We start from the raw sequence: 10363 nt of genomic DNA, 5'->3' as shown, positions 1-10363 counted from the left end.
TTTTGTAAATAACAACATTAACTATAATTTATAAAACAACATATTATAAACGTCAACACATAATTATGAACAAAAATGTATTATTAACAAAAACATATTCTCATAAAGAGTAACACTTGCCCATAAGCAACAACACATCAGAATGTGATCACGAATAGTATATGAACACTGCAACAGTCACATGACAGGTGGTGCAACGATGCTAAATAGGGGTCTAATCATCACTAACCTTCCACCCATTATGGGACAGAGAAGCGTGAGGTTCATCCCAGTTGTGAATGTGTGATTAGAACAAAAATTAAGTACGTTAGAATAGGTATGATATTTCCTATTTACATACCCATGGGTAATTTTTTGTTCCATACATGTACTCCTAATAGGTTTTTACCCGACGGGTACACGGGTCATGGCTACCCATTGCCATCCCTACATATATACTCACATTTGATTTTCAAGGATAAAACGTAAGTTCTAGTTTATTTTCACAAAGTGGTGACAATTTTTTTTTGTATTTATCATGTTGTCACAGCAATTAGAGTTATCCCTTAAAGAAAAACCTATCGGACTTACACACTGGGAATAATCATAGCTGTAAATTCTTTGATAATCTTATCTATGTGCCTGTGAGTTGATCGTTCTTGCTTATTTATTTTCTCATCAGCTCTGGATGAAACCTGAAATGATGCTACTCTGTACATCTTTCAAGAAGCTAATGAAGATGCATGTGCGCGGTATCTCTGTTGAATTTGACATTTTTGGACGCCGTACAGATAGACAAATATGATTATCTGCAGATTTATTCAGTGCCGGAATTCGACCTGCTATTAATGTGGGTTTAGCTCTGCTTTAGCTGCAACTATCTTCCGACTCTCTACTTGTTCGTTGCCCGACGCGGCTCTGCCTCTGCCTGCCTGGCACTAAAGCATCTATAGATTGAGGAAAAGCCTATGTACCATCATCCGTCCTCTAAGATTTGCCTTCTGCCTCTAAGGCTTTTCTTGCGGCTGCACCTTCTGTGAGATGTTACAAATTGAGATATGAAATTGTCCCTTTTTTTTCTCCTAAATTATGTTGTCTTTCTTTTCTTCTCCGCATTCCGGGCTTCAATTTTATCAGTATGCTGTTTAATACTGATATCTAACTGCACTTGTAACGATTTCTGCACCAAATATAGGTATGATTACATCCATGTGATGGGGCCGACAAGTTCAGAGAGCAGCAGTCCTTCTCTGAAAGAACTCCAGTGGAAGATGGAATTCAATGACTCCAAGAACTGGTTGTTGAAACAGCTAGAATTCATTGGCTTTAGGTTACTAGAACAACAGTTCATATCTATAAGATCCGTGCTATAGCGAGCTCCCAACTTAATTACAGAAGATTAGTTCTCAAAGGAGATGAGCAATACGGCTTGTGTAATGCCCTTGATGCACCATCTCTACCTTCCAAGTTCCCGAAGAGCAAAGATGAACAAGAACTGGAAAACACAAAACAATACTGCCCAAAATTACGGAAAATCTATTGTTGAAAAAAGAGTAAACCGCAGTGGCGGTCCCTATTCTTTTTCTCCACACCTTCAGTTTAGTCCCTATTTTTTGAAATTGAATAAGTAGGTCCTAATTCTTCTCTCACTTGCTCACGCAAGGTCCTAAATAGGTCTGACCTGTACCACGTCAGCCAGTGAGACCCAGGTAGGCAACCGAACGGACTGTAATGTACACAGCTACGCTACTGTCCGACATGGATTAGGGTTCGCGCGGGAGGATCGCTAGGTCGATGAAGTCGTGTCCCGTTGCTCATGGTGTATCTAATGACATTGTAGATGTTTTTTTTTTTGCGGGGGAATGACATTGTAGACGTTGACATCTTTTTTCTAAAAACTTGGTTAAAGCTTATTTGCAGTTTAACTTTTGGAAAAGAAAAACATTGTACACCTTATTCTACGGAACAGAGGTAGTATGTCATGCATCGACCAGCTTGTGATGGTCCCTGGCAACTTCGATCTGTCTGATAGGCGACGAAAGAAGGGTTTGTTGGCAATGGCATGGCCTATCAACTCTACACTTTTAGCCTCACCCTCTTGAGATATACACACATCCATCAATGTTTTGGCTCATGTAATCTCCAAGTCAACAAACAAAATGCATAACTGCCAGTGAAGGCTCGCCTGATCCCGAAATCAACAAACAAAATGTGTAGAACTAACAGTGTTTGGCTCAGGTGCTCTTACACTAAACTGATGAAAAATATAAAACTACCCGTGTTAGGGCAAAGTGCTTCCAAACGCAACAGATGCGGTGACATATGAGAAGCCATGAAGAACAGACATAAACAACAACTAGCAATATGTCTCTAGTAACTACTACCATGAAAGTCTGACACTATGAACATAGCAAGTGGGTGAAGTCTGAAACTTACTTCAGTCATAGTAACAGCATGCCACTGAAAGTCTCAAACTATAAAGATAGCAAATACGTGAAGTCTGGAAATATGTTCAGTCATATGAATCAATGACATAGTAAATAGGTGAAGTCATATGGAATCATAGGTCATAAACTTAACAAATGAAATGTACAAGTGTAAGGCTCAAGCTCTCCTAAACTCCACAAGTATAATGATATACATGAATCTATGAAGACATAAATAACATTGGCAATATGCCTCTAGTAAATTGTGTAACTATCACCGAAACTGTGACCAGGACAAGTAGGTGAAGATATGAGAACCATCTATCTATCTAGTTTCTGTTTTGTTTACCTGTCCCTGATAATTGCACCTTTTTTCTTGTCTTGCCCAGCCTTGGCACACTCTGCTTCCTGCCCTGCAACCAGTTTTGCATCAATGGGATGAGTTCAGTCGGGAAAGACGCATAAGGGGTTATCTAACTGATACGCGGGCCCCACTATTTCTCAGTTAGTAAAGCATCCGGGCCTGTTTTTCTCTGACGTAGTAGTATAAAAGTACACCTCGTTAATCCGACAACATCTACAAGCCAAGATCGACTCAAAATCAAAAGACCAAAAGATAACAGAAGCAATGACATGCAACTCAGAAACGAAACAGACATGCCACAGAGCTCACACGCGCCAATAACACGCTGAACATGAATGAAACAAGCAGAGATGAGCTTACTCAAAAGACATTCAGAAACACAAGCATGAACCAGTTGATCACTCCAGAAACAGAAGATCCATTGGATGAGAGCTACTAGGCACCAAATGCAAAACATTCATCCTAGATACAAGCTAACCAACCAATTCGTACTAAAACAAGCCTCGCCCTGTTCAGGTATCGAAAAAGCATCAGCTGCTTCGATCAGGTGATCTACAACTCAACAAACGAAATGTATACAACTGCCAGTGTCCAGTTCAGGTGCTCCTAAAATAAAACAGATGAAACATGTAAAACTACCAGTGTCGTTTGGATCAAAGTGAACTCTGGAGATTACTTTTTGACACTGTCAACACAAGTGCAAATGTGCGGTAACAGTAACAAGAGTAAAAACAAATCTCAGATGCTCAGGGACCAGTCTTCATCAAAAATTATCGCTGGCGAGAATATGCCGCTTCTAATCCTCTCAACCACCATTTCTTCCTCATCCTTCTTTGGAAATTTCGAAGGACGGAGTGATGCATCAAGGGCGTCGCAGTCGTCGCATTGCCCGTCTCCTCTGAGAATTATCTTCTGCAAGTTGGGAGATCGCTCCAACATGGACCTTATGAATGTAAACTGTTGTTCTAGTGCTCTAAAGCCACCGATTTGTAACTCTTTCAGCAGCTTGTTCTCTGAGCCGTCGAAGCGCATTTCCCACGGAGGAGCCCTTCTAACACGGAAGCTACCACCTCTGAACTCGCCCACCTCGCATGCATGTTCCCATACCTGTTTTTGTGTGACCAGTTCATTATGTATGTAACTGGAATCCAGTTTTCAACAATATATTCCGGTAAAACTTGTGAAAAACTAAAGCTCCAAATGTCAAGAAAAGGAAAGAAATGCGGACAAAGAGGTCACCTGAACATGTAGTTTTTCGACAGATTGTGCTGCTACGAGAAAGGCAGTCATCCATAACATGTCGAATTCAACAAAGATGCCACAAACATACAGCTTCTTTAGCTTGTTGAATGGGGTGCGGAGTTCTTCCATTTCAGGTTGCAACCAAAGCTAATCACAGGATTAAAAGAATGAATAGTTTGCAAGCATATAAATGAGATTATCAAGAAATTTACAGCTATGTTTGTTCGGTAACAAGCATAAACAAATCCATGATATAACTCCCATAGCTGTGACGACATGATAAATACAAAGAAAATAGTGCCATCTAGCAAAGAATAAGAAGTACTTACATTTTCTCCTTGGAAATCCAATGTGAGAGTGTGTATGCTTGTTGTTCCATTTAGAAGCTTACTTAATCTAAATGGGCGCGGATCATATGGTGCACCATATGAGAGTTCTAATTCCCCAAGAGATGGGACAAACCCCAAGATTACTGGGATATGCTGAGATGCCATCCAAGTAGTGCATATGAACTTCTCCAATTTCGGAAGGCAGACCAATTCGATTCTCTCAAAGCGACAACAATCGATTTCTAGAACACAAAGTTTTGAGTTTGGTGCATCAATCCTAAAGACAGAGTAAGTGCCAGTATCACAAAAAAAAAGGCGTAGATGCTTCAGTTGCTTGCAGCAGTCAAACAAGACATGGTGCATGTCCAAATTGTCAAAATCTGCATTTTCCAGAGAGAGCTTTGTGAGGCAGTGGAGCACACTAGGGTAGGCACTGAAGAAAGTATCTATTTCTTGAGCTCGCTTCAGCATATCCTCATCACTACGTTCCAAAGGATCTGTCTCATCAAGAACGCTAAGATCCAGATCTTTCAACAAACCGTTGCCGATCGCGTCACCTACCAGTGGACCAACTTCACACAAGAAAGCGTTGATCAAGTAGAGGTTCAGGTGCAGACTTGAGATGGTGCGTTCTCTTTGCTGATCAGCCAAGAAACTCCTGGTAACTTTGGTCAAAGACGCCATAGCTAATTCCTCCATATCATTTGCCTCAATAGGTTCAGGGCATGGAACAGATAGGAAATCCTTGACACTGATGCTGAGTTCAGGCAGCAACCAAGGCAGATGCCTCCACCGTGTAGAGAGCACGCATGTCCTTACTGACATACATAAACTGACTCTCCCCAAGATAGACAGTAAAATATCATCATTGAGCGCGCTGAGCCTATCTTCGTCCTCCCATTGCTGCAACATAAATTATGAACCCATCATGAAGCTGCCAAATGAACGACTTTGGAAATGCAAAACAGAAAATAGTTACAGAGAGTGGCAAGAGCAAATGCTATATCTAGGGTGTAAACTGTTTGATAAGCCGAATGGCTACTAAAGACACTTGCTACCGGAATCTGTGAAACCTTGCTCCGTTCAGGTTCATCAAGGTTTGTAGGAAATAGGGTATATTGAGCTTTTATTTAACGCAGACATGAAATTAATTTGGTGCCATAAATGTTGCTACGTTTTTCTGTAAAATCAATTAAATTTGAATAGATTTGGCTTAGGACAAATGTAGGTGTACACTTATTCACGGAGGGAGTAGCAAAGCGTGCTCAACTGTTTGCAATTGCGTACATAACAGGTAGGAAACTTCTTTCATATGCAAGAGACAGATCTATGGTGTTGGGCATCATCCCAGTTACAGGTCAGAAAGCTTTCAGAAGGCAACAGGCCATAAACACAAACAAAAAAGGTGATGCAAGCCAAGACCGCCACATACTGGTTATGGTAACACCTACAATTATACAAGTGAAACGTGGAAGGAATGGCATTCATCGATCCCGGAAACAGGACATGCGTAACATTAATGAAAGACGCCAAGACCAGCATGCATAATCACCAAAGAAACAGAGAATCTACCAGAACTGATAGCGAAACATTCAATCCAAAGAGATAAGCTAATTGACCATTCGTATTAAACCTTCTCCCATCGGTGGGAAACGATGGATTACCTGCTGGTGCTGCCAGTAAGCTGCGCCGCCGGCCGGTATCTCAGGGTTGGGGACGGTTGGTTCCGCCACAGGGTGCTGCGGCATTGTTGCTGCCGTCGTCGAGGAGGTAGCGCGCGAGCCGCGGTCTAGGGTTTCGTCGGGGGAACGGGGAAGCGGAAGGACGCGGGGGCGGCCGTGGTCTCCGGTGGGAGGCGGAGGCGGCGCGATGCGGCGGCTGGAGCACTGCAGCAGAAACTGCCAAGAGTTCTGTCGGGGAAGATGCAGAAAGGGTATCTGACTGACACGCCGGCCCCACTATCGCCAAAGGAAATACTCTTATTTTTCTGTACTATAATAAAGCGTCTATGTCTGCTTCTCTCTTTGACGTATACTACTTTCATCCCAAGACTTAAGGTTTATATTTTCTTAAAAATGTCAAAGCAAGTAAAGTTTGATCAAATTTTCAGATAATCTATCAACAAATATGATATTTTGTAGATAACACATAAAAATATATTTCATTATCTTTCTGGTAATATTATTTTGGTATTTTGCATGTTAATAATTTTTGATAAAAATTTAGTCAAACTTAACATAGTTTGACTTTCTAAAAAAATATAGGACTTAGGCCTGCCTTGAGATGGAGGTAGTATATAAAAGTACAAGTGGCGACTAAGCCAGCAAACAGTTTCCACTTGCAAACAAAAATCTATGGGGAAGTAGAGATTTGTGTCCTGGTCTGGTCAGTGACATTCGTGAATGCACAACAATGAAAACAAGCCAAGATCGACTCAAAATCAAAATACATTCATAGCTTCAGAGGGTAAGCACGCATAATTGCATAGATGCCTTACAAACAGGCATTTTTCCAGAGCAGAGCTGCTAGGCAGCACCAACTGAAAAAACTTCAACAATCCACACCTAATCTAAACAACCATTCGTATTTAGACTTCTGCCAGGCTTGCCAGGTGACACGCAACATGGTACAAGCAGCCATGCCAGGGAGCTAACAGGCGCCAATAACACGAATCTAACAAGCAAAGATGAACTTACTCAAAAGACATTCACAAAGGCAAGCATGATCAGTTGATCACTCCATAATCTGTTAGAAGAGAGCCACTAGGCATCAGTGCTTGGATCAGGTGATCCAGAACTCAACAAGCGAAATGTATACAACTGCCGGTGTTCAGTTCAGGTACTCTTAAAGTAAACATGTAAAACTTGTAAAACTACCGGTGTTGGGATCCAAGTGAACTCTAGGGATTACTTTTTTACATGGTCAACATAAGTGCAAATGTGCGGTAATAGTAACAAGAGTAAAAACAAATCTCAGATGCTCAGAGACCAGTCTTCATCGAAAATTATCTCTGGCGAGAATATGCCGCCTCTAATCCTCTTAGCCACCATTTCTTCCTCGTCCTTCTTTGGAAATTTCGAAGGACGAAGTGATGCATCAAGAGCGTGGCAGTCTTCGCATTGCATGTCTCCTCTCAGAATTATCTTCTGCAAGTTGGGACATCGCTCCAGCATGGATCTTATAAATGTAAACTGTTGTTCTAGTGCTCTAAAGCCACCGAATTCTAGCTCTTTCAGCAGCCTGTTCTCGGAGCCGTCAAAGCGCATTTCCCAGTGAGGAGTCCTTCTGTCACGGTAGATACCGCCTCTGAACTCGCCCACATCGCATGCATGTTCCCATACCTGTATTTGTGTGAGCAACTCATTACGTATGTAATTGGAATCCATTTTCCAACAACTTTCCGCTGAAATTTGTCAAAAACCAAAGCTCCAAGTGTGGAGAAAAGGAAAGAAATGCGGACAAAGGCATCACCTGAATGCATAGTTTTTCGATAGATGGTGCTGCTACAAGAAAGGCCGTCATCCATAAAATGTCAAATTCAACAAAAATGCCACACACGGACAGCTTCTTTAGCTTGTTGAATGCGGTGCGGAGTTCCTTCATTTCAGGTTGCAACCAAAGCTGACCACAAGATTGAAAAAAATGAATGAATAGTTTGCAAGCACATGAATGAGATTAAGTTACATCTATGTTTGTACTGTACCATGCATAAACACATCCATGATATAACTCTCATAGCTGCGATGACATGACAAACACAAAAGGAAGTACCATTTAGCGGAAAAAAAATAGTACTTACAATTTCTCCTTCAAAATCCAATGTGAGAGTGTGTATGCTAGTTGTTCCATGTAGAAGCTCACTTAATTTAAATGGGCGTACATTGTATGATGCGCCACATGAGAGTTCTAATTCCCCGAGAGATGGAACAACCCCAAAGGTTACTGGGACATGCTGAGATTCCCAAGTAGTGCATGCGAACTTCTCCAATTTTGGGAGGCACACCAATTCGAGTCTCTCAAAGCGACACTTGTCGATTTCTAGAACACAAAGTTTTGAGTTTGGTGCATCAATCTTAAAGACAGAGTAAGTGCCAGTATCACAATAACAAAGGCTTAGATGCTTCAGTTGCTTGCAGCAGTCAAACAAGACATGGTGCATTTCCAATTTGTCGAAGCCTGCATTATTCAGAGAGAGCTTTGTGAGGCAGTGGAGCACACTAGGGTAGGCACGGAAGAAAGTATCGATTTCTTGAGCTCTCTGCAGCATATCCTCGTCACTGCGGTCCAAAGGATCTGTCTCATCAAGAACGGTGAGATCCAAATCTTTCAGCAACCCGTTGTCGATCGCGTCACCTACCAGTGGGCCAACTTCAGAAAAGAAAGTGTTGGTCAAGTAGAGCTTCATGTGCAGACTTGAGATGGTACGTTCTCTTTGCTGATCAGCCAAGAAACCCCTGGTAGCTTTTGTCAAAGACACCATAGCTAATTCCTCCATATCATTTGCCTCAATAGGTTTAGGGCATGGAACAGATAGGAAATCCTTGACACTGATGCTGAGTTCAGGCAGCAACCAAGGCAGATGCCTCCACCGTGTAGAGAGCACGCATGTCCTTACTGCCATACATAAACTGACTCTCCCCAAGATAGACAGTAAAATATCATCAGTCAACGTGCTGAGCCTATCTTCATCGTCCAGTTGCTGCAACAAAAACTATGGATCCATTATTTAGCTGCCAAATGAATGACTGTAGAAATCCGAAACCAAAAATAGTTACAGAGAGTGGCAAGAACAATGCTATATCTAGGGTGTAAACTGTTTGATAAGCCGAATGGCTCCTAAGGACACTTGCTATCGGAATCTGTGAAACCTTGCTCCGTTAAGGTTCATCAAGGTTTGTAGGAAATAGGGTATATTGAGCTTTTATTTAACGCAAACATGGAACCTACCCACTGCAGACCTGACCCGGTCAGTAACATACGTGCAACTGCACAGGAGGAGCTGTAGTTCAAAGATCATCTACCTGTCAAAACGCTTAAATTAGACTATCTTCCTCCTCTGACTGCTGCTAGAGAATAATGGACCCATGTAGTTAGTGGGTAGCTAGATCCACTGACTCAAAAGTTAGGATATTTCTAACTAAATGCAGAGAACTAAAACTAAATCCAAATATTCAGAGGATATGTAGAGTTCACTAATTAGTCAGAATTTTTGTAGACCAGGATATTATGCAACACATATACTCGTCATATTCCATATCTATGACGGCATAGCAAAAGAAAATTGTTACTGTACTTGGGTTTCGCGATGTGCATTCTTGTGATTTAATTTGGTTATTTGGGGGAGAAATTCCAGTGTGCCAGAAGATATGCTCGTCATATTCCATATCTAATGATAGTGGAACCCGGCTCCGTTCGGAGGCCGTGTGAAAACAGTACATGCTCGTCATAATATTGGAGAAATTAATCTGACTTGTTCCAGGTAACTGTGGATGAACCGATTGAGAATTAGCAAAGCCGTCGTTGTGAGTGGATTACCTGCTGATGCGGCCACATTGCTGCTGCTTCCTTGGAGCAGGCGTGGGGGAGGTCGCGGCTCCAGGGTTTGGTGGGCGGCGCGGGGAGGGGGAGGGACGCGGCGCGGCGGCGGTATTCAGCGGGAGGCGGCTGCGGCGCGTGGGGGCGGAGAGGAGGCGGGCGGCGCGGCGCGGCGCGGCGAGGCTGAGGGACGTGGCGCGGCGGCGTCCTGCGGCTGCCGGCTGGACTGGAGCAGAAACTGCAATAATCTGTGAAGACGGAAAGGCTATCAGGCTGACACGCGGGTCCAACCGTTCCCAACTCTGTTTTTCTCAGCCTACTATTACTTAGAGCATCTCCCCTCGTCCCCGAACAGGCCCCCGGCGAACATTTTTTACATCCGGACGGCGTAAATCGGTCCAGTCGCGCCCCCGGTTCCTCGTTTTCGTCCGGATTTGGCCCTTCATCCATCCGGCGAGCCCACGCCATCCCCGGCCCCCCGGGGCGCG

General features: G+C 42.9%; 2 protein-coding genes across 2 annotated transcripts; both read right to left on the bottom strand.

Moving 5' to 3' along the window:
* Positions 1–3167: 3167 nt before the first annotated feature.
* On the bottom strand, positions 3168–6271 carry LOC127324015 (uncharacterized). The gene is made up of 4 exons (XM_051352120.1): positions 6005–6271; positions 4341–5243; positions 4009–4158; positions 3168–3876 (listed from the first exon to the last, which is right to left on the bottom strand). The coding sequence occupies exons 1-4, from the start codon at positions 6086–6088 to the stop codon at positions 3508–3510; spliced, it is 1506 nt and encodes a 501-aa protein (XP_051208080.1). The 5' UTR covers positions 6089–6271; the 3' UTR covers positions 3168–3507.
* Positions 6272–7181: 910 nt separating this feature from the next.
* Positions 7182–10154, bottom strand: LOC127324016 (uncharacterized). Its single transcript, XM_051352121.2, has 4 exons — positions 9876–10154; positions 8140–9039; positions 7812–7961; positions 7182–7681 (listed from the first exon to the last, which is right to left on the bottom strand). The coding sequence occupies exons 1-4, from the start codon at positions 9891–9893 to the stop codon at positions 7313–7315; spliced, it is 1437 nt and encodes a 478-aa protein (XP_051208081.1). The 5' UTR covers positions 9894–10154; the 3' UTR covers positions 7182–7312.
* Positions 10155–10363: the final 209 nt, after the last annotated feature.

This window comes from Lolium perenne, chromosome 4, assembly GCF_019359855.2.
Source record: "Lolium perenne isolate Kyuss_39 chromosome 4, Kyuss_2.0, whole genome shotgun sequence".
NCBI lineage: Eukaryota > Viridiplantae > Streptophyta > Magnoliopsida > Poales > Poaceae > Lolium > Lolium perenne.
This window is presented reverse-complemented; position numbering and strand designations above follow the sequence as displayed.